Raw genomic sequence first — 23,697 nt, 5'->3', positions numbered from 1 at the left:
GTAAGGCTTCTATCAGCCAGAAGTGACTGCTCTTTTTTTAACCTTTTATCTCGACTCCGTTTTCAGGGATGTCACCAATCAATTTTTCAAAAGGAATTCAGCCGAATCTGGAGAGAGTCCACCTCCAGCACAAAAACTAATTCAAGAGCTGAAAGGACGAGTGAGTTTTACAGATCAGCTGTTAACAAACAGCAATATTACATTTACCGTTTCAACCTTTCCTGATGCATGGATAATAACATTTTGGTCCTTCTGTCGACGTGACAGAATATTATTATTTTTACATCGTTGACGAAGAACATAGCACTGAAGAAATGTTGTCAACACGTAAATGGAGTATGAAAACAACACTATGAGGAGCCTTTACTGTTTTCTGTCATTACTTAAGACAAACTAGGAGATTAGGGTGACTGTATTTTCAAACCTCGAAATCAGTAACACCTGAAGTGTTCAAAATTCTTGGGTCCCTTTTTGAAAAAGATGACACTTGGCATACCTGTAGTTACGCAGCAGGCTGTGGCATCCTGTCAGCGCGACAAGATAGGCAACAGCCGCAACCCTGAGACTGACCGACACATGTACGGACAAATCAGTGTCGATCTTTGACTTGAGGTAAAAAAGCAGCAGAGGGACGATTAAAAGATAAGATATTACTTTACTGATCCCTGAGGGGGAACAGGTACATCTTTTTTATTTTCATTTTTTTAGAGATATCCGTGGGGACTCAAATCTGGTTTTATCTTACATTAGATTATGTTAGTGAAGTTTTGGTGAATTAAAAGCTCATCATCTGCGCACCATGCTCTACAATGCAAGTCTTGTATGGTTCGCATCTTAACGTCTACAAAGGTCTTTGTATGCTCTGCCACAGATTGAGCAACACAGAACAGATACAGCTCCAAAAACAGCCATCTTGTAGAAACTATTTGCCGTCAGGGGATCGCTGTCCAGATGTAGAGAAGGAGCATGCATGAATTAATGAATGAATAGCTGTGAGGGCCACAGGAAGTGAGCAGAGGGTGGAGGGAGACAATCATTGTAAAGTCACAACCAGCTGAAGACGCCTGTTCCTGTTTGGACAGACTAGGAGCTGTCTAGGATAAAGGAAGGGTGGGGGGTTTCTAAGCACAGTACAAAATAGTGAAATAAGAACTTATCCCACAGTCTCAGTGCCGTGTCAGCACTTACATCCTTCCTCTCCAACATGCAACCCACCTCAGGCTTTTCTCATCCTCTCTCTTTAAAGACTTGGCCTTTATACTCTCTTTCCTCCTTCCAGGCCACTTAGGATTTGTCTGGCAGACTGCCCTGCCTCGCCAGCTCACAGTAACTACACACACACACACACACACACACATAAACAGACACACTAAAATGAGAAGACAAAATGTGCAAGCCATAATTATTCTCCCTTTTCCAACTAATAAACCATGTATTTCGCCTACAAGCCTTCTTATCTGCCTCCTCATGTACCCCCACCACCCCTCCCTTCTCTGCAATCACTGCTGCTATTTTTGGCCCATTGTGTTTAGAATGATGTGATGATGGAGGAAAACCATGGTTTCTAACACAGAGGACGGGGAACACATGGGCTCAAGGACGGCACGGAGGAAGTGGCATTTGCAAAAAAAAAAAAAGGAGAAAAAAAAGGGAAGTTCATGGAGCTTAAACTGTTCAGCAAATCTGCTCAAGCCGTAAGCAAACTATCACAGTCAGTGTTTAGAATAGAACACGTCAGACTGCATAATCACTTACGTCATTTCAAAGTTAAAACCTAAAAATGGACTCATATGAGAGAGCAGAACTCTTTTCTCCCTTTATAACGGGGGGGGGGGGGGGGGGGGGGGGGGGGGAGACTGAATTTATTCCAGTAGTCCATAATGGCTGAAATCATCTGATGCCATCCATGAATCATTTTATTAGAAAAAAAAGTTTGATACTTGAAAATGGAAAACATCCATCTGTTTTAATTTAATTGTGATGTACAGTGAGCTGCCAAGACAAGTAAGTAGCAATGGCACAAGATCTCAGTTCAGCTGTGTTTCAATAGTTCCTCATTGAACTCTGGACCGACAGATACAGTTGACTACAGTGACTGACAGTAAAACAACAATTCAAACAGCCGAGCCTGCACTGCTTGTTTTTCCTCTTATTTGAATAATATTTAGGACGGTTTGAATAAGTGTCTGTGCTTGTGTCGGCGGTCTGGCAGTGTGACTGGTTTCTGTTGTTATGGTATTGTTCTCAGTGGGATTTTTGGACAATCAAAATCAAAGTACGGACAGTGAACAGACAGTATTGAGTTTCAGGACTTATTCCACTTGATTTCCCTAAAACACACCGTCTACACTAGACTATCTGGGACGGCATTCCCAATTCAGTCCCACATCTCCTGAACGGTTGCTGCTGATGATACTGTACACGTTGGAGGTTGAAGATCTGAACGATAAAGTCGCCTCATTCTGAGGACGAACACCACCCCCGATGAGAGATACATGTGAAGACGTTGCAGCGTGCAAAGGGGAAACATCAAAGTCCTATCGAGCATTTCGCTGCCAAGCTCAAATCTCACCTCCTGCTCCTTCTCGAGAAAACCAGCTGACCGTGTCTTTCTGACCCTCCTCTCATTCTGACTTTTTAAGCTCCACTGTCTTAGTTTCTCTTCAGTGCAAAGCGTAACTGCAGCAGGTTGTTGCGCCACATGAGTCCGCTTACATTTACATCTGCTTCCCTGTAGGATCACATGAGATCATGTGAGGTGGTGCTTTGCTGCTACACACATTCATCTTAATGCTATCCTGTAGAGAAGAATGCGCCATTATTCTAAATCCTGTGGTGTGGGGCGCCATTGGCCTTGTGGTTAGTTTGCGTGCCCCATGTACAGAGGCTACAGTCCTCGATCCTGGGAGCCCATGCAGGGTCTGATCCGACCTGTGGCTCCTTTTCCCCCTTGTCATTCACCACACTCTCTTCTATCCACTACGGCTGAGAATGTTTGGGCATCTCACAATTCAATTTTGATTCTTGGAGCAACGATTCGAATCAGAATTGATTTTCGAATCAATGGATTCAAAGTCTATTTATTAATTATTTAGGATCTAATCCGTCATCAGTCATCTGTGAGACCAGCTAAAAAAAAAAAATCTAACTTTGCTGTTAGAAAGAAGAACATGTGAAATTCTCCTTGTGTCCCTACTGTTAAAGCTTATATAGCCCGAGCCTGGCTTGAGTAAATATAGCAGAAAATCATGCAGGAAAAAAAAAAGTAATAACATTAAGTGGCGCCAGTAGCTCTAACATAAAGAGCTTCCATCCTGATGCATGTTTTCTGTCGCTACTAGTGAACATTATCATCAGCCTCTGTCGTTGGTGTAATTTTTTTTTTTTTCATAATAGTTTTTAATGAAGTTTGTTTGTGACTGAAGCTGTTTCACTTTTACCCACCCATGAATTATTTGCTGAATGTGCACCACGAGAATATTTAGTCTGTTTTCACACATGTACTCCTGAATATTTCAGACAGGATGTCTATGTATAAATTTTGCACTTTGCTGTCCATTCCAGGAAATATATAATACAGAGATGTTTTTTTGTGTATACAGGACTATGAATGACGCTCGTATCCAAATGTGTCATCATGTAGCACTAGTTCATTTCAGACAGTGCATCATTCATTTATGCCTATCCTTATGCTAAAACCCAATATTATTGGGAAAATATTATTCTCTATATTCATCCTGTTTGAGCTGTAACCACAGAGATAGCAGAGAGCCGTCTCTCACCAGGGGACGAGACTGACTCTGACAGAGAAGTACACATTCTGGAGAGTCATTCAACATGGAGTGTTTGGACAGCTGACTGGCACAGCTCTCATTCACAGCAGTCGAGTGACCAGGAACAAGACAGGCTGTCGGAAACCAAAGGGATGAGAACAAATAAAAATAAAAAGCTTTGACCTAGATAACCTCAACAGAACAAAACTGTGTCCCATAACCTGCTCATGACACTCCGCCATGAGCCAAAACAAAAAAAAAATCTGTGTTCAAGTAGGCCGACTATAGAGCAGGTTTTGAACATTTTCAGAAAGACAAAATTTGCCCGTAGCGAAATGTTAACGCCCACGCTGGGCAGCATCAAGCAGAGGAGCCATCACGAACGGCTAGGAGATATGAAACAGGATACAAAAGAGGCTCATATGTAAGACGGGAAAAAAAAACCAAAGGGAGACTGTATTCATACATCTCCTGCAGAAGCGAAAGGACACACATTACACACAGGACTCATTGCTGAGCTCCATTAGTGATGTATGCAGGGAATGCATACAGTTATGAAGGTAGATACCTAATACATTTTCAGTTTTCAGTCTATAAGGTAACATAATGTTTGGGACTTTCGAAATATGTGTTTATCATCACTCTTTTATGTGCGCCCTCCTCCTACAGCTGAATGTTGTGTATAAAGAATGCAACTGTCCACCAAATAAAAGAGAGAGACCATTTCCAGACAGTGGGCTTCATATTGACTCATGCAGCTTAGAGTAATGGTTGTAGTAATATTGAATAATTCAGTGTAGGACAAAAGGAGATCTTTGTAATATCTCTCACACTGTTTCAAAGTGAACATGAATATTGGACACACATTTAAAGGTTTATTAAACTGCTGTGTTAAAATACACAAGAACATAGGCAGATCATGTTTATGGCCTCAAACAAAAAAGAAACTATTTAGTTATGATTAGTTTGTCTTTAACGGCACAACAGACTGGTATAGTAATGATGTATTTTTGTAGGCCAACCCGAAAGAAATGGCGCCGGTGGATCCAAGGAAAATTAGCTTAACGGATTTTTGCATTGAATTTTGGATCATAGCAGAAATTAAGCTCTGTGGCAAACATTTCTGATACGTAGCTGTTTAGTTCAGCTGGATAATCTTTACAGATGAACAATATTTATGTGAAGTTTGAAGAGTTGATGCAGCCGAAAGAAGTAAAAAGCTAACGTTAGGCTATAGCGAACTACGCCGCAGTCGGTTTATTATGACATCCCGACAATTATGCTTAATCGATCTAATCAGCAGTTTTGACAAGCTAGCTAATCCATAGCTTAAGGAGTTGTTTTTTAACCAAATATAGAGCACTGAAAAACATGACGAGAGAGAGTTCCCGATGTGATGACGTTTCATTTCCCCGACAACCACAGTCTCATTTAGCTACCTGTTAGCAGCCGCCGTTTTAAGTACGTGTAAAAACGTTAAAATTCACAAGTAAAGGTCTTAGCTAAAGTAGTTTATCTCGTCTAACAAAACGTCAACATCTCTGAAGCTTGTGTGAACCACAGACCTTATTTCACGCGTCTAACCACAAACCCATTCAAAATCCCCATTGACTTTTAGAGTCAGGAACCAAAGCTAACTCTCTTCCGAGTTTTAGGACTCATTCCTGTGCCAGTGTATCGTGTGGGAGGTGATTTTTTTTGTTTTTGTTTATAGCTCACCCATTTCGATTTTATGAAGGAGTTTCGCATGAGTAGGGGCATGACCCATCTGACTGTATATGTCCGAGCAGTCACAGATCAGAGCCACCAGATATACATCTTCAGATTTTGCCAATGTCTTGGAAGGCAGCTTGGATGTCGTTGCAACACTAACAGGGTCGAGTGCAGCAAGGATTTGTTTTTGAGCAGCTTTACATTAGTCGACACTGATCCATTTAAATATGTCGCGATCAGCTCTGATATCAATCCGTCAAATCCCCTCAAGAAAAATCCTTGTTTGCTTTGGTTTGGTTTTACAGAGTTTTCTTTTTGATGCCGGCACATTTGAATTCCAAAAGTAGTTCGAGCGTGTCTTACTGGTCGGCTCTTTTCACTCAGGACAGTTGGACAAGTTGCAGTTGCAAACCACATATAAATAATAAAAGAGATAATGCTTGAATTCCCTTTTCACTTCAGTTTTGGAGAGTTTGTATTTTGGCATGCCTTCTAAATATCATACCAATGACCTGATGAACATCTCAAAGAATTCCAGACTGTGGTTTAGTGTAATAGGACTGAAATGTCCTATGTATTCACAATTTAAGATCGAAATGCACAAATGATCAAATGCACACACCATCTCCAACACATATCTCTATTATCATCACTGCAGTGTGGTTGTCAAATTGATTATACATGTTATTTCTCAAAACGTATCATATTTATAATGTTATACTTTAAATGTTGTACATTTGACTGTATGACTATCATGTGTGAAGTACAGATAAAATATTTTATTTTAATGACAAAAGATAACTACTAGTTAACGTCATCATGTTACTATCCTGTCACAGTTATCTAAAATAATGTCAGAAATATTCCTGAGGCATACTGGACTGTGTCAACAAGTGCTACAGTGACTAAACGGAGGGCATCACCACTTGACCTTTGCTTATCAAACAGGCGCTATTATCAAAATGTGGACTAGCCTCTGTCTGCCTGAGTATAGAGGCACTCAATGGACTCCATTTACAGGAAAATATTTCATCAAGCTGATAAGCCCCACGATAATCACAACTTGAAGCCTTGGTTTGGAATTTATCTAAAGGCTGCAATTATTTACACTCTGCTGATAACAGTCCCTACGACCCATAACTCCCCCCACATGGATTGAGTTAACCCTGGCAAGTAAGTGAGCACTCGAGCCTTGCGTGCTATTCAAACCCAGCCATACTTATGCATGCATTATGCCAGAGCCCAGATGTTGTACAGGACGTGTAAAAATGTGGTTAATGTTTGTTTTCTGTTTTGGTGCATGGAGGTGAAAGGCGATGAATGGTGCAATTAGGGAAAACTGCTGCAAACTGTAGTTTCTAGTGTTTTAAAACTGATGAGAGCATACAAAATGATCCCTAACTGAGTCAGGCATGGTGGGAAACTAAACCGTGTGGAATGAGCAAGAGGCTGTCAGAGGTGATAGGGACTTAAATGAATATCTGTTTTACTGTCAAACCAGAACATACCAGATTGACACTTGAACAATATGACAGGAGAGGGAGAGCTGTTGGACTGAGTGGAGGCACAGCTGGGATTTGGTCAGAGGCTGCCGGCTGAGTCAAGAAGACAATGACATGCCATGCTTAAATTCAGCTCAACCTCAAACACTAGATAGTTTTTTTATGCAACAGTTCTACGAGCTAAAACCTAAACAACACAATGGCATTGGTGTCTTGATCCACTCATGTATGGGGCTATACGATTAATTCAGCCACTTCACGGATGTGTCTGTCTCAATGTATTTTTACTTTATTGTATTATCTATTTATCATGCAACCACTAAAAAAGGAGTCTGCTGTAGTTGCACGTGTGATCGTTTAAACAAGACTCCTAACAGTGTTGCCCAAGTATAGACTAGTACTTCACATGGACGGTAAAGAAAAACCATTAAAAACAATCAAATGACTTGATGACCGGTTGTGGAATTAAAAAAAAAAAAAAGTCTGGAACAAAATTATAATCAGGCTATTATATCCCATCGCTTTTGCCTATCAAAACAAATCGATGGCTTGCGGACTGAATTGTTGCAAAGTGAAAGGCAACACCTGCTGCCCCACCAACACCTCAAACCAGTCAGTTTGATAAAAGCAGGCCTCGAAACCTCTGCTCAAAAATGTGTGTTGTGTGTTGACCCCCTTTACAACAACAACAACCAAAATGAATTGCTGAGCCTACCTTTGCCATTCTGCCACGCTGTGTACCAGGACAGACTGAGGAAAGACGTGAAGAAAATAATCGCGGTGGCCACAGTTCCATTTCTGAGCCTCATCTCATTTCAGCGATGCCTCTCCTCGGCTGTTGTGTCGGGGACCCCGAAGAAGCTACCTCCCGATGCCTCCCTCCCCTCCTTCTCTTTCGCTGCCTTCAGGGGTTTGATTCGGGCGTAGGCGCCGGCATATGGAGGCGTTAAACGGTAAACAGGTCTGGAAACAGGAACCGCTGCTTTCAAAGGGGGGGAGTGCTCGGACGTACCCTCGCAGTCTTGGTGCGTCTTTTTCTTGTCGTTGTAGAGAGGACTTGGCTCTTCCTGTCCTATTACGACGACTGCGTTCAGTCACGAGCTTTTTTTCTGCCTTCCGTGACAAAAAACAGCTCACATGTTGGTTAAGAAAGAAGGAGCTAGCTGTCGATACTAGTCCATATTGTAATTATTTGCAGACAGCCGTTCGCACACAAGTTAACAAGTAGAAGGCATTTTCGAGTGTGTGACGGATGATCCGCTCTGATTGGCTACTCGGGCTGTGACGCCGTCCGAAAGGCAACGCCTCACATCACGTTGAATCCACTCCAACCGGCAAGAAGATCAAGTCACATATATCTTGTTTATGTATCTTCTTTAATGTATAGCGACTTCGACAGCCATGAAGTGAAGAACATTCGGGAACATTTCAACATAACACAGGCTACGTCGTGAATGTTCCTGAAGGCTTCATTTTTACACAGGACAGATTTACAGAAGGTCTGACTGTGGCAGGTTCACGCGATATCTGGAGCTGGTACTGTGCGCGAGGTGTGTGTGTATGTGTGGGGGGCAGAGTCTGAACAGTGGTACATATCATCTTAGCAATAAAGCTTGAAACACGTGCTTTTATTTCTTACAGGTTGCTGCATGATGTAGCCCTAATAGCGGATGGATAATCACTTTAAAACACGTTAACTCTTGAGACCTTTAGTTTAGGCTGTCCATTCAATACAACAAGAGATGTCTAACAATGTGATGTATTATGTACATATTATGAAATGGTGGCTAGATTATCCAATGAGTTGTTGCCATCAGGAAAAAAGTAATGGGAAGGTAGCAAAATAGATATAAACTGTCTTTCATATGTACGTCCATTAAATTATTAAATGGTATAGGGAAGTGTAATATGATAATAGGAGTGCATGCAATAAAAAACTGCAATATAATTTATGTTATATGGGAAAATGCAAGTGTACAGTGCAATCGAAAGAGCGTGTGCAAAAAATGCTAATGAAGTGATGTATGTGGTCTGTGCTGTAAAGAAATGTATATTACATGTATACATACGTTTGTGTTGAGCTATATGTGACTTTCTCGTCTCCAAAGGGAGACAATAAAAAGCAACCGACTTACTAATACGTGATGTTTCATGGGGCCTTGTTATATTTATTTTAACTGACAAACTGGATGTTCCGGTATTACCAGTTAATTGCACTTAACTACGTAGCCATTTTATAAATTATGTAAAGGAGTCGTTCGGACAACTTGGCTAATTATTGATTCCTTATGTCTACCGCGGTGTAGCCTACTGTGTCCAAGTTTAGATTTAAAAAAGCATATTACACGTTCAAACACTCAAGCTGTTTGTGGCATGCCCTGATCATCTAATTACATGAAACTGGGACCAACTTGTGTTTTCTCCTAAGTAACAGTGTCTTTGAAACGTACATGCTGAATGCTCCATCTAGTGGGCAATACTTCCAAGTGTATTAAGGTAGATGTCCTTTTTTTTTTATCTGTGCCAAAACCCAGATAGCACTCCCTCATTAAATATAGTAGCATTGACCTTCTAATTTGATGAGCCTTGAAACACCAACAAACATCTTCAGATTTTGAAAATTAGCTTTTACATGTTTAAATAAATTCAGATAACACATAAGGGGAGAGAACACTGTTGATAAAACACTATTCCTTTTTTTGTGTACAAATGAAAAACCCCAATAAGTTTTTTCTGGGTTTTGTGAATGTAGCAGTTCAACTGTCACCAACAGAGGAAGATTTTAAAAACCACGAGAGCTCAGACAAAACTCAATCTGAGACCTTGAGGTGAGATTGATTTCTCAGCATTAGTTATTTTAAGGGTGCTGCATTCAAGAAAAAAATGACTACACCATTATTATATTTTTCTAAACAGCCACGATTGTATGGGCATATTGATTTATTTTTCAATCAGCACACTTAAAATGAAAACCCCAAAAATAGAAATCAGTGTTTTAAAGGATTATATAACACATGACACATCATTTTATTTAGCAGCTGTGATTATCACATCACTGCCTTCTTTACTTTGAATACATTCAAACATCAAATATACTGTAGGAATCTGAAGAATTGATTTTCTGAGTCAAGACAAGCAAAATAGTGAATCATTTTTACCTTTACTTATTTAAAAAGTAATGGTATTTAACATATTCTGTGCACAATGCTGCTTTGGGATTTCTTGCTCCTCAGTCATGACCAAGAGGAGTAGACACCTGAACTGGTCTGTGTCCGTTGGCTGCCATGATGTGATATGAGGGGATATCCTCAAAAAGGCGTAGCTTTAAAGTAGTCCTCCAGTGGAATGAGTGATACTCCTCCAATCCAGTCCTGCAACCACACCTGGATCAACTCCAGCTTCATGAAGAACCACTTGTGTCCCACTGGCCACTTTGCCATAACAGGATGTCTGGAAAGAGGAATACATGAAAACTTATGTGAAAATGTTGCCAATTTTCCAGGTTGAATGGGGCAATCACATGTAGTTTCATACAACGACAGATTCCATAAGCCAATTTACCTTGAGAACATTGCTTCCTTTGCAAATGCAAGCTCCTCTGGGGCCACCTCTACCATCTTGCCTGTTAGTGTGAGTCGCGCACATCTTGGATCCTCCGGATCATACACCATTTGCCTTGAAAGACAGAGGACTTATCCTTTACCTTATCCTGAAGCTGATAAGGACCATTGTTTTTTTTGTACATGAAGTACAGTACATTGAAAGTTGGGTCTTACCTGCAGAATTCTCCCTCAGCCTCTGAGAAAGTCAGGGAGGCGTAGGGGTTATTTGTCAAGTCAGTTACAGTGTTGTCCATTGGAGTTACATAAAAATAGACAACCCCAGTGCTGTTGTCCAGTGGTCCATCGCTGACTGAGAAGATGTTCCCAAAAGGGAGACCTTTGATCTGGGCAGGGATATTAACACAATAGATAATGTTTCTACACAATGTCCATGCCAAGCGTTTACTGTTCCAGAAGTATCTGAAATATTGTTCAATGGATTTAAACTAAAAACAAGTTTGCAGACTGGTTCTTGGGGAGGTGCCAGGCGCTAGCTCCCACTTTGGCAATGTCCTATGTATTTGTCTATTGACATGTTCAAGATGGTCTTTAGTATGTTCAATGCACAGCTAGTTTACTCAGACCTTTAATAAACAATTCCTGGCCAAACGTTTATCGAACACATGAAGAGGAGACAAAGGCGTCCATATACTCATCTTAGGTGTGGTGTAGTAAAGTAAAGTCACATTTATTGAAAATATATAAGTAAACTGAAGAGTACATCAACATTGTTACTTGTGCTCAGTAACTAATACTAACAATTGCATGGCTTTCCTGGGGATCTCTTACTGTCAAGATGGTGTGCATACTTATTAACCTCCCTTACAACTTTATTATTTTAGTGATATAACCTGGATATAACCCCCCCTCCCTCCCTCCCATACACACACACACACACACACACACACACACACACACACACTGTGGGCTGCCGAATATTGGTTCATAACATGTTAACCCAACACAATACATGTTGTTGTTGTTTTTTTAACACAACTAAAAGTTCAGAGGGCACAAATGCAAGGCGCCATAGACATATTTGCCTGTTGTGTTTGTACCTTGGTTAGTCTTGTTTCAAAGACCTTTATCTGACCCTTACCTTGTCTTGAGTTGAAATGGTGGCAAGATGTCCCCAGTCACTGTTATGAGCTATGTATCTCGCAGTCCTGGCGGTCTCCTGGTGCGGCGGAGGACCACCGTTGTTCGAAGACTTCACCTTTTCCAGCCGATAAGAAAACAGACGAGAGGAAAGCTGCGCCACGTTGTCGTCTCCCTCCTTGACTCTCTCTGCGGGGCTCTCTGCAGCGCTGTCCCCGAGTTCGATGTTGGAAGACGGGTACGCTTGCTTCCACAGCGCCGCGCCGTCTACCAGCAGAGCCGGGGCAACCTCCTCCGACAGGTCCGCGTCCTCCACCACATCGTTGGAGGAAACGACCCAAGACACGGAGCTCCTCAGGGTGTAGCCCACGCACAGATACAAGACATTGGCAGTGAGTGCCAGGGAAAAGAAGGGGGCCTTCATATCACAGAGCTCGGACAATGGCCGCCCAGCTCTTCCAAAGTCTTGTTTACAACCTCACGTGTTTGTAGTCCCTATCCCACATGTAACACTACGCTCATGTAGACATTACACAAACAAGCTGTATGCGACTATAACTATACAAGTGAATTGGTTTAAACAGACTCTTCCACTATATACACCTGCGTTATATCACTGCTCGATAATGTCTGATGATTATCACAGTTATGGTACATAATTCTGTTTTCATAACACAAGGTGACTTTGCAATAGACAACAGCGCCCCCTACTGCCTACCAGGAAAAATACATGTAAAACTATTTTACTTGTGAATTTATTTTACTGCAGTCTGCGTTTTTTTGGCGTGGTAGTTCAAACTAAACTCGAGTATTTGTTATCTATGGTAAATAAAGTAATAGACATATTTTAAAATGTTGCCTAAGTTGTATGTCCAAAGTAATATTGTGTATGGTCGTATTTCATGGAAGACCTCAGACACCCATAAATCACAATCCATGAGCCATACAGAGGTGTTTATTTGACTTTCAGACAAATTTCGGCAAGTATAATAATTATAGTATATTGTGATTATAATATAATTGAAAGTATAATTGACATTCTGTTGATGTAGGGTACAGCTGCATGAGGTTAAATTAGTTAGCAAGCAGATTTCTTTAGGGATATGTTACGTCAGCTCATAAGTCCCTAAGCTTACTTTAGCCTTGACACACACTCCACATGATTTTTTTTCACTGAGTGCTATATTATATGATATTATGTTATAACTGAATATACATATTTTTACAGATCTGCTTTTATTTGCCTCATGAATTTAGTTTAAAAGTTGTTTTTAAAAAACCTGTTATCAATACGGTGGCCTTGAAGCTGAAGTGGCTAAATATTTCTCCTGCTACAAATATATTTCAACTGCTGCGAAACATCCTTCACTTGCTGCATATATATTTCACAAACCGACACCAAAATTAGATCGGATCAGTCCCATCTCTAGTTTTATTATACACCTCTGCTAAGTCATCACACATAAAGGCACTTGACATATGACACAAAATCTTACCTAAAATTGTTTTTATTTAATATCACTATTAACAGCAGTGACATGCTGAATTACATAAAACTTTATTCAGTACCATTGATAGTTTTTGTGGTTCAGACTGACTATAATTAACTTTTCAATATATACGTTCTCTCCTTTTCTCTCTGAATATTATATTAACACTTTCAAATTAAATAAGATTCAGCAGGCAAACTTACATGTTAAAATTTAACATTACTTTTTGTATGAAGGGCATCTGTCTAACTGTCTGTTCATCCTCTCAATCCATGGATTTATCACTCCAGGCCATTGACTTCCTCTTTGCCAGTTCCATCCAGGACGGCTGGCCGCTGTCAGACATGGACTGTATTGGTGACGGCATCGTAGGTGACATTGAGCGCGCGGGAAATGACGACACATTCTTCCGCAGCCATTTGTCATCACAAGGTTTGTCTGGAATATTGGTGAGACTCGACTCTGAAAAACAAAAGTGTGTCATATTGCTGCTCAGACTAAAGAGCAGTGTTAAAATTGATGCATATTAAATGAAAGTAACGCACCTGGTGGTTTGACCCATTGTTTTCCCTCTGGTTTTATGTCTTTGAGTAGGGGTGCCGGTTTGGCTGAAGCTGGGGTTTCACCTGATGTCTGCTCTGTTTGACTTTTCCTCAACTCAACCTGAGAAAAGCTTTGAGTTAGATCATCTGTTGGAAAATGTGTCAATTTAGAAAAATAGAAGTCGAAAAAATAATCTGGGTTTCTATGTTAAATTAGTTTTCAACAAATCCCAAGAAAAGACCAACAACTGCTCACAAAAGATCATACTATCAAAATCATATGTTTAGCCTGATGAAGCCTCCTCCACACCAAAGATCTTCATTGATGTCAAAACTATTAAAAACACACGAGTGACTTGCTTGTTGCTTCAGAGTCAACGCAGTGTCCATCTGCTCTAAATACTAGCTTATCTGCAAAGGATAGAACTAGTCAGCACAAATGTACTGTATGATTTTATTCAGTTATGTTTGCTAAGAAATACAGAGCATAGCTTTTTTTAAGATATTACTTAGCCACTTTTAAACCAGAAAATACAGCACTGATGAATTTTTAAATATATTTCTCCTAAAGAAAGTCTGGATTTGCACAACATGGATAGGAAGAATTTCGTTGAGAAACACACTAACATATCTTTTTAGTCTTTTCGTAGGATCTGTTGACAAAGAGAGTGGAGAATATTGATAGCCTGATTGATTTCCGGCTCTACGCTGCATAAGAGATAGTTACAAAGAACGGTCACAAACCCCCTTGGTTGTTGGTGAAGTTATCCGCTCCGCCTGTTTCTCCAAAAAAGCAGCCCTCTCGCTTACTGACAGGGGTGCGGCCTCCTTTTCCTCTACACCAGTTTCTTTTTCTCCTCCTTCCGCTGCAGACTCTGGAGGAGATGTAACTGAACAGGGTGTAGAAACTGATGTTAGAGCTGGAGAGGTGGACTTGAGTTGGTTGGCAGATTGAGGACCTCGATTGCTCCAGGGGGACTGCTGTTGCTGCTGGCCCGAGGTAAGGTAGGATTGTGCGAGAGACTGTGTGGCAGCAAAATGAGGTGTGGTCTGGGTTTTTGTAGCAGATTGCAAGGGGGGCTGGGTTGTCTGAGTTGGGGTCTGAGATTTTGTAGCAGAGTGCAGGGGTGACTGGGTTGTCTGTGTGTTTATCTTCACAGCTGGATGAGATACAGACGGTGTTGTACTCATGTGTGACTGGGGTTGACTGGTTTGTTTGGATGCTTGTGGTTCTCTAGAAGTGGTCGATTTAACGGGAGACGCCATGCATGTCTTCTGTTGTGCAGCCACCAGCGATGGTTTGACAATATGTTCCTGACTTGTACTTTGCTCTGTTTCTGCTTTGACTGCATCAATCGACGGCTGTTTTTCAGCCTCGAGTGGTGTTGTACTTTTTTGCATTTTTACAGTCTGTGTCTGTGTCTGCACCACAGCCGGAGTCTGTGCTGGAGATGTTGGCTGCGCTTGCGCTTGTGGTCGAGGTGCTGCACCTGTGAAATCCCTTGGAAATCTATTAAAAAGGTGCTGGAGACTTTTGGTCTTCTCCATAGCCAGACTCATCCAGGACACCTCAGATGAGGCTGCCTGTGGGGTCGGCGGGGGCTCCTGAGGCGCTGGAGGGATAGTTTCAACTTCTTTGGAGGTTTCCACTTTGATGCTTTCCACTTTGGAGCTGGTGTGGACTTCTGTTGATGAGATGCGAGGATAGTCGTATGGTGGAGGGGTTTTCTTAACTGGGGAGGAGAGACCAGATCGGGTCGGATCTGAGGAAGACACAGAGTTTCAGGGTTCCCTGTAAGTGTGCATCTATGCAGTGTTAAACCCTATAGGAAACAGCCTTAAGTAACAAAGCAGATTTTTTACAGAGTAAGTGGACCTTCATTGTTTATATGATAAAGACCTTTCTACACGATTAAGTTAATACAGCTTCTTACCTGCCAATCGTAGGTCTCCAGAGATGACTGAGGTACTACGGATGTCTGTTGACATTTTTATTGACCTGTTGGTGGTGTTATTGCTCATCTCCAGTGTGTTTTGTTTGTTACATTGCTCCTCACACACTGGCGCCTTTGACATTTTGTCAGCCGACGCTTCAGTCCGGAATCTTCCCAGCTGAGATGTGGAGCGCAGCTTCACACCAAATGCTGTCTTTCCTTCTTCCTCCTGGACCTCGTGTTTCTCCAAGTCTTCTTTCACCTCCTCCCCCTTCACAGCTGCTGTGTCTGTGGCTGAACTTGTCGACGGTGGCACTGATTCCACCATTTTGAGACTCTCCTTCCTGTCCCATGGAAGACTTGAGCTTTTCTGTGGAGCTCCCTCCTGTCTCAGTCTTCCCAGAGCAGAGTTCATCCCTCTTGCCTGTAAATCTCGAAGTTCTTCCTTTTCCTTCACACTTACGATGGGTTTCTTCTCATATCTGTGCCTGGTCTCAGTCTTTTCAAGCACTCCCGCAAAACTGCCTGATCGGGGTCTTTCTCCATCTTTGTTTTTGGCAGTGCCGACAGAGAAATGGAAGGACCCGGATCCCTGGGTGAGTCTTTTTATAGCTGGTGTGCTTTCTGTCTCACCTTGATTCTGCTGATGAACAGAAGATGACTTTGACACCAACTCTGGACCGGTGGTAGAGGGTAACGTGCCTGTGCCTGTATTTCTATTGTCATGGCACATTACTTCTATCTCAAAACCTCCTTCTCTTCTATCCTTTACCTCTGATGGTAAAAAGCACGAGTGTGGCCTTGCATTGGACAATGCATCCCCAGTTCTGTGACTCTTCACTCTAAGCACCTGTGGGGGTACGGAGGGCTCTGACTCAGGGAGTGTTTGGTCCTGTTGGGAAGACGTTAAGATCATTGATTTGTTTTCTTCCTCTGATACGATTGGTGCCACTTCTGGGAATTTTGGAGGCAGAACTTGGGACGTGATAGGACTGATAGTCTCTCCTTGTTTTGTGTCAAATGTCACTTCCTCTGGGGCACTAGGCTCTTTATCGCTCTCTGAGTCTGTGTGGTCGAGGTTGTTTGGGATGTCCACATTTGAGCTCAAGTCAGTCTGAAAAACAGAGATTATAGATGGGTGAATGAAGTGGGATGTATGTGTTTTTGTATCAATTAATAGAGTGTAAAACAAGTTTGTCCACTCACGTCAGCATCTCCAATTTTCTTCTTGGAGCCTGCCCGCTGGTTTCTGGGTTTGACGGACATTCGGTGGCGTGCAGCAGAGGTGTCCAGGCGGGGGGTTAACTGGGCTGGAGAGCTGAAGTCTGATGGGGACTCTTCAGCAGAAGAGTTGGAAGAACCAGATACAGGCAAAGGCTGGGAAGGAGTTGGGAGCAAATATTTGGTCGGGGAAGGTTTAGGAATTGGTGAGAGTGGCTGAGAAGATTGTGGGGATGTAGTCTGAAAGAAAGGAACAAGAACATTTTCATACAACACTGCAGATACCCAACCCCAAGGTGACCAGCTCTTGCATCCCTAGTCTTTTTTGTTGTTGTAATTAACCAATCATAGAGTGTATGAATAATGCATGAAGACACCTTCAATACATCCATTGGATTGGACAATGAAGGATTTTTCAAGATTTGGACTGGGGGTTAGAACTGGGACTGAGGAAAGAATGAGGATCATTTATCAGCACCGTTGATAAATTAAAGCCCTTAAAAACTTAAAAAAAAGTAATTTAAAAAAAAAAAAAGTTTTTATAACTCACCCATACAGTTGACTTATATCATATCATAGCAAATCTATCCAGCCATCATTTAGTTCTACTGTAAGGTCTGGCCTTTTTATGTGGGGTGTAAATGGAATGGGCTTGCTTTTTGAACCAGCCTCAAGTGGCCACTTTTTTGGCACTTCTGTAGTGGCTTTATTTTTGGCTCCTGAGGTCTATTTGAAAAGTATTTTTTTTATGTGATCCTACTGTATATACTGACAACTATTGTCCATATATATTCCAGTAATACGTGCCGTAGACCTCAAATAATAACTTGCAATGAGCCACATTGGCTCATTCGCTGGAAGTCTTTTTTTGAGTCACTCTGCATATACAGTTCTGCTACTGTAGATACTCAAACGTACAATCAGTGTCCGTTTGTAGTCCCCAACAAATGCAATATTTACTATATTATAATTTTGGCTCAAAAATGCAATCGCAGAGATTTAGGGATTACAATGGCTTTAAAAAAGAAGAAGAAACTATTTGTTTGTGACCCATTTTTTAAGATTAATGCCCTAAGTAGGAATAAATGAGCTTTGTTAAAGGCTGAGTCCTGGAGACAGGGGCAGGGACGTCAGAAACTATTCGGAGACAGACAAACACATTGTTTGTTTTAGCCTTTTTTCATTGGAATTGTTGACAGCTAGAAAATTATATGATACCACCAATCTTTTCTTTCTTTTAACCTTTACCTCTGAACTTAATCACACCTGTAATCTTAGATTTGAACCTCCAGGAAAAATTTTCACAATTTGGAAAAAGTCCATCCTTGCAGGACATCTTATTGAAAAAGAAAACCATCATACATGTAAGAACATGAATGCACAAAGAAAAACACATAGGAGCAGTTTTCTACATGCAATTTAAATTATAGTTTACCTACATTTTGTAAAACCTTGTAAGGGATTTACAGGCCTTTAAATTGTCCAGATGGTTCAAGTAGTTGAATTACTTTTGGTAATGTATTTTGCAGTAAAGTGAAACTACGAAACTACATTTCAGCTGTGATAGAAAATGAAGTTTTTTTTCACTGTTGTTATACAATGAAAAAAATACTGAAAAGTTGAGAACTTTAAAAAACACACACACACACACACACACGTCTTTTGAAGAATCCCAGACTGGGTGCTAAAGACATCTGATGTGTATTATAAAATAACTAGATTGTCAACTTACCTGTGAAAAATCTTCCCCTATAAACCCTAAAATCTGAATTTGTTAAACTTTTATAATACATTTATCTGTATCAATTCACAAATGTTTCTTGAAGTTTTTGCATACCATTTTAAATGTTTTATTGCTCAAATGAATTATCATCAACAGTAAAAAAAAAAAATTAAAAAAAAAAGGTGGCACATCTTAACATCATTTAATCACTTGTAGCATTCTTGGTAAATTTGACTATTTTTTTGTCTTTACGATTCTGCAATTCATTAACCTACTTTTTCTAACAGGCTTTAGTTAACCAAACCAGATTTGTCCCCAGGGGAGCCTGGTTATAGTTTAACTTCTTCCAGCTTGAAAAAAAAGTAGTTTTCCATATGTGTTTTGTTCTCACAGCACTTCAGGCACTTGGAGGAGCTGTGTAACTACATCAATACAGCCTCAAACTAAAAGGATGCATCTCTTTCCTTCTCCTCACTGCTTAACAGAATTGTGCTCCTGGCGGTGCTCGGTGACAGTTTTGGCTTGCAGTTGGGTTGAGCCGAGCCAGATGGGGAAACATTTGTGTAATGAGACTACGTGTCTAGTAAGGAGTCCAGTTGGCCAAATGACTCCTAAATATAACGAAAGAGAACCCTTGTATATTCATTTACTGCACTTGATCTGCTTAAATAGGCAGGCAATGGATCATGTCCTACAAGGGATTATAAATGACCTTACTGAAGGTTCCCTGGCTTGTGATGTCACTTACTGAGATCTCAGGAGGGCTGCCAGAGAGGTTGTCGTCATCTGGACGAATGTCTGAATCTTCTGGTCGTCTTATTGGCAGAACCAGTGGTGGCGGACCCAAATGCATTTTCTGCTGCTGAAGCTTCATCTAAGAAAACAGAGCATGGGTATTTTTTTATTTTTTTTTAATCTTTTTTTTTTTCTTTCAATGACCCGATTCCTTCCACATTTCTTTGAATTTGACGGTATACCTGCAGAGCTTTGATTCTGCCCTGAACATTCTCCTGGGAAGAGGCCCTGCTTTGTTCAGCTTCTTTCAGGACCTCATCATCCAGAAAGATGCTGTCGTGGGAAAGCGCTCGCGACGGCATCATTCCCTGAGAACATCTGTGGATGCGGGAGCAGAAAAATGAACAACAAGTGAATACATAGACTGGAAAACAGAACAAACGTACCTTGTAAAGTGTACATTTACATAGACACTTACACCAAATCTTCCTCTGATCCAAGATCCTTCCCTGACGTGATGTCACTCTCTGACTGGCTCAGTTTAGGGGTTTTCTTTGCACTTCCTCTTTTACCCCTCCCGAAGAGGCGAGTTTTCAGAGACTTGAGCTTGGACTTTTTACGTCCTTTACATAGAGTGAGATGGAGACGTATCGAGGTCAGGACAGTGCAAAAGACACGTGCAGAACACACAAAGTACTCTCCACAGCCTATATATTTTCCCATTATCTAATCAGATACACATCAGTTGGTGTTGTAGATGAGGATCTTGACCTTTAACAGTCTCTTATCACGTGTTTAAATGTTATGCTAACTAAACCCTTGTTTTTAAAAGCATTTTCGATAAAGATTTGCCTTTTCCCTAACAACACCACTCTTTTAGGGGGAAAAAAACCCCAAAAAAACATGGCACATCATCTCACCTGGAATATCCTCAGTGCTCCCATCTGCATCTCCAGAGAAGGACGCCATCAGTCTGATGCCTGAAAGAAGTGCAGAACAGACAGGGAAACATGAAAAGAAAGGCACCAAGCAACTGTGACAACAAGAGCCTCAGGAATACAGAATTAAGAAGCTGTCGTCACATGCTCGAGACTTCTCATGTGGCGTCAATATAAGCAAGCTCTACGTTTTCTAGCAGGCACGTATATGCACTTAATGCACTCGAGTGAGGGCCTGAAGATATGACAACAGACTTAAGGTTCAAAGGTTTATTGGCCGTTGTCGTAGCTAGGTGGGGCGTGCTGTGAAAACAAAGTCTTTATGATGGACAAAATGTAATCTAGAAGCTTTAACAAGGGCAAAATGTTTCGGAATAAATTGGACAAATCGCATATTCCTCAAGAATATATTTCACAAGAGGTTTTCATAAATATAACGCTGTCACAAAGCAGCTTGGGTAAAGAATTATATTCTGTTTAGTAAAATCCCGCTTCAGACAGCTTAACTTGTGCAACACTTGATTGACAAACATCCGAATGGGCTGCTTGTTTCTTTTGTTTCTCAGACTTTACTTTGCAGCCTGCCTTGGAGCTAATGTTTTGTTTGAGAAACACAATTTTTTTTTGTGTGTAGCCTGGGAACTGCTGTCAAAGCACGTGTGTGCACCCGATAAGACAAGATGTGTCGGGTTATGGATAAACATGCAAAGTCCACAGGCACCCTTCATATCAGATGGCCTGCTTTAAGAATACAAGCACACCCTGATGGGTGGCATATATGTGTATAAGTGCAAAAACATGTGTGAAGTGTCAGAATGTTGTACAACGTGTGAGCCTCGAGCTCAACACATATTTCAACTTAAATTTGCATTAAGCACACATCAGGCCATACCCTTGAGTTTTGTCATGCATGAAGAAGCTATAGTCCCAGCCGAAAGAGAGGATAATCTGGTGGATTATTAACATTGCAGAGAGATCTTTGCAAGATTTCACATCACCATAATCCACTAAAACATCTTAAAGCACAAACTTCCCATCACATGTACTGCTGAATAAAAATCACCTGACATTCACAGAAAAAGTATTTCTTCTCTCAACGTGTGAAAACCTGTGAAAACACACACACACACACACAAAAAAGTAAACGTACCGAAGGTTTAATTTGCAGACCAACTGCTTGCCTTCCTCCTTTTCTGTCCTTCTCTCCTTGTCCTCCCCTGTCTTGTCCCGGCTGTGTCAACCGTCTTAATGTTTAAACCTCAGGCGTGCGTCGTCCACATCTGCAAACGGAGGGAGATGCAGAGGGAGGGGAGCGAGGTGAAGTGGTAGAAGACGAGTGAGGGAGAGGAGGAGAGAGAGAGAGGGACACTCCACGACAAGGTAAGCAAATGCACAAAGAGAAAAGAGGACAGAGGAGAATGAGAGAGAATGAGAGAGAGAGAGAGAGAGTGGTGGAGAGAGAGATACTCTATTACATTAGTGGCACACTGTGGCCCTCTGCGCTAAGCTCCTTATAAAACGCTAACCTGATTTTAGGCCCAGAAATGAGAGTAGAGGGAAAAAAAAAAATAAAGCTCCTGTTGGAAGGAGGACAGGAATTACTGCTCAAAGACCTGTTTATATAGTAGACCAGGTTGCTTAGCCTCTGGTTGACCACAGAGGGGACTCCATGTGCGTGTATGTAAATGTGTGTCTTGAGAAGTTAAAAATTAAGTTAAGAATTAACACAAACCAGGAATAAACCATCACTCAGCACTGGTGAGATCAAGAGTTGAAGTCCACTTGTACCAGACAGTGGAGCCAAAAGAATCTTTTATAGCAGTCTGCAATAATTACAAAATGCATGACTTTTACACTTGCAGAGGTTAAATCAGGATGTATTGCCTATTAGGTTTACAATAACGCAGACCATATCTGTTATTGTATTGCATGAGGATTAAGAAAATAGCATAAATAAAGTACATAAACTAAATTAAAAACAAGCTGTGCTCCTACTGTCAATAAAAACAATATAACAAGCTATATAAATATAAATGTACAGACAAAAGATTTATAATTTAAATCCTTGGTGTATGAAAATGTAAAAGAATGTGTTACATCATGTTTCCTTAATACTAATTTGACTCCATCTTGGTACTTTTGTTGATTTTTTTCTCTAAATACTCTCTGTAAACAGTCTGAACAATCTTTAAACATTATCAACAGATACTGGGTTAGTATCGCTTGTTAAAGAGAGAAAATATCCCCTCCCCACACGCACACTTTTCACTGAGAGAAAATGATCCTCGTGTTGCAACGGCAAATCCAGCTTTCTGAACATCCGCACAGGATCGTATCCACAGATGGAAGCTCAAACTATCTAGGCCACTGGGCTACAATCAGCGAGAGGGAGGGCCTCTGGGATAGGAGAGCCAAGCTTCCAGTGCGTTCATTTTTTTTGTGTGTGTGTGTGTCTGGGTGTGTGTGCGCTGATGAGGTTCCTCATCACACAAATCCTTGTCTCTTCCACCAGAAGATAAACCAAGCTGCTGACATCTGGATTACATGCCACCAACTGCGTGTTAGTAGACCACAGTGACATAACAGTCTGAGACATGGTTTTGTTTAATTCCCCCATTCAAGCAGTTATTGTCTGTAATCTACACTAAAGAGGCAATATGTCTACAAGATTACCCTACATTTAATGTGATAGGGTGGATTTGTTGGAAATGAAAACTTTATATAGTTATAATGCTTTGTTTCCTCGTCATGCTGCCGTCTTTGTCCTATGTTTACAAAGACAAGGAGAAACACCAGTGTTTGAAAGTGTTGAGGTTAACTGTGTTTCCTGAGGTTTTCAGATGGATTATATTTTCCCACTCTCAGAGCCCAGTTGAGGACTGTGCATATTGAGATTAAGGCCGATAGATAAGCTGATCACGGTTGTGTTAAGCAGGGAAGCCATTCATTATAAAACAAACAAGTTTCTCATGAAAATGTAATGAGGGAGAAATTTATCCCACAATCACATCAATCTAAAAGGAAAATGTTTGGTCATTAGAAACCTGCTTTCATGAAATATACACTAAATTACTGACCACCACCGCCTTTTATTCACTCATGTTTTCAACAACAAAAAAAGACTGGATATTATTATGTATTTTCATCATTTATATTTGAGTTGTAATCCATCCATTGGTTATGTAAAATGCTAATACAGGCATTTAAAATTTAAGAATACCATGACCCAATTTGAAATCTAAAAATACTCTGGGGCTCACCCAAACCGCCTATCACACATCTCTGATCTGCACGTGAGAATAAAAGTAGGTTTTCCCCAGTTTACTTCATTTTATAAAGAGCAATGTAAGAACGTTGGCCTGCAGTATTTAGAATTCAATAATCCATACTTTTTACCATTTTCAAGCAAAAGAGCAAGTATGAATG

The 23,697-nt window shown here is 40.9% G+C and overlaps 4 protein-coding genes across 4 annotated transcripts in view; 1 reads left to right on the top strand and 3 right to left on the bottom strand.

Annotated features, from left to right (window-relative positions):
* The window catches only part of mfsd9 (major facilitator superfamily domain containing 9), a 73,352-nt gene extending 66,192 nt beyond the window's left edge, over positions 1-7,160 (top strand). Inside the window, exon 7 of the transcript XR_013780241.1 lies at positions 7,144-7,160. The gene's annotated coding sequence lies outside the window, so the exon portion shown is untranslated. The remainder of the gene's footprint in view (positions 1-7,143) is intronic.
* Positions 1-8,305, bottom strand: part of mgat4a (alpha-1,3-mannosyl-glycoprotein 4-beta-N-acetylglucosaminyltransferase A) — a 33,873-nt gene extending 25,568 nt beyond the window's left edge. The window contains exon 1 of the mRNA XM_079357255.1: positions 7,704-8,305. Within this exon, the coding sequence (XP_079213381.1) occupies positions 7,704-7,797 (94 nt within the window). The 5' untranslated portion in view covers positions 7,798-8,305. The remainder of the gene's footprint in view (positions 1-7,703) is intronic.
* A 1,605-nt stretch (positions 8,306-9,910) lies between these two features.
* On the bottom strand, positions 9,911-12,394 carry creg2 (cellular repressor of E1A-stimulated genes 2). Its single transcript, XM_079358234.1, has 4 exons — positions 11,690-12,394; positions 10,765-10,934; positions 10,550-10,663; positions 9,911-10,438 (listed from the first exon to the last, which is right to left on the bottom strand). The coding sequence occupies exons 1-4, from the start codon at positions 12,110-12,112 to the stop codon at positions 10,297-10,299; spliced, it is 849 nt and encodes a 282-aa protein (XP_079214360.1). The 5' UTR covers positions 12,113-12,394; the 3' UTR covers positions 9,911-10,296.
* Positions 12,395-13,180: 786 nt separating this feature from the next.
* Positions 13,181-21,728, bottom strand: cracdla (cracd like a). The gene is made up of 10 exons (XM_079357687.1): positions 21,422-21,728; positions 20,254-20,313; positions 19,812-19,956; positions 19,576-19,711; positions 19,347-19,472; positions 16,861-17,115; positions 15,655-16,768; positions 14,465-15,483; positions 13,724-13,841; positions 13,181-13,640 (listed from the first exon to the last, which is right to left on the bottom strand). Exons 2-10 carry the CDS (start codon positions 20,300-20,302, stop codon positions 13,444-13,446), a joined length of 3,159 nt encoding a protein of 1,052 aa, XP_079213813.1. The 5' UTR covers positions 20,303-20,313; positions 21,422-21,728; the 3' UTR covers positions 13,181-13,443.
* Positions 21,729-23,697: the final 1,969 nt, after the last annotated feature.

The sequence above is a fragment of the Symphodus melops genome, assembly GCF_947650265.1.
Source record: "Symphodus melops genome assembly, chromosome: 12".
Taxonomy (NCBI): Eukaryota; Metazoa; Chordata; class Actinopteri; order Labriformes; family Labridae; genus Symphodus; species Symphodus melops.
Note: the sequence above shows the minus strand (reverse complement) of the source record. Positions and strands in the feature narration are given on the sequence as shown.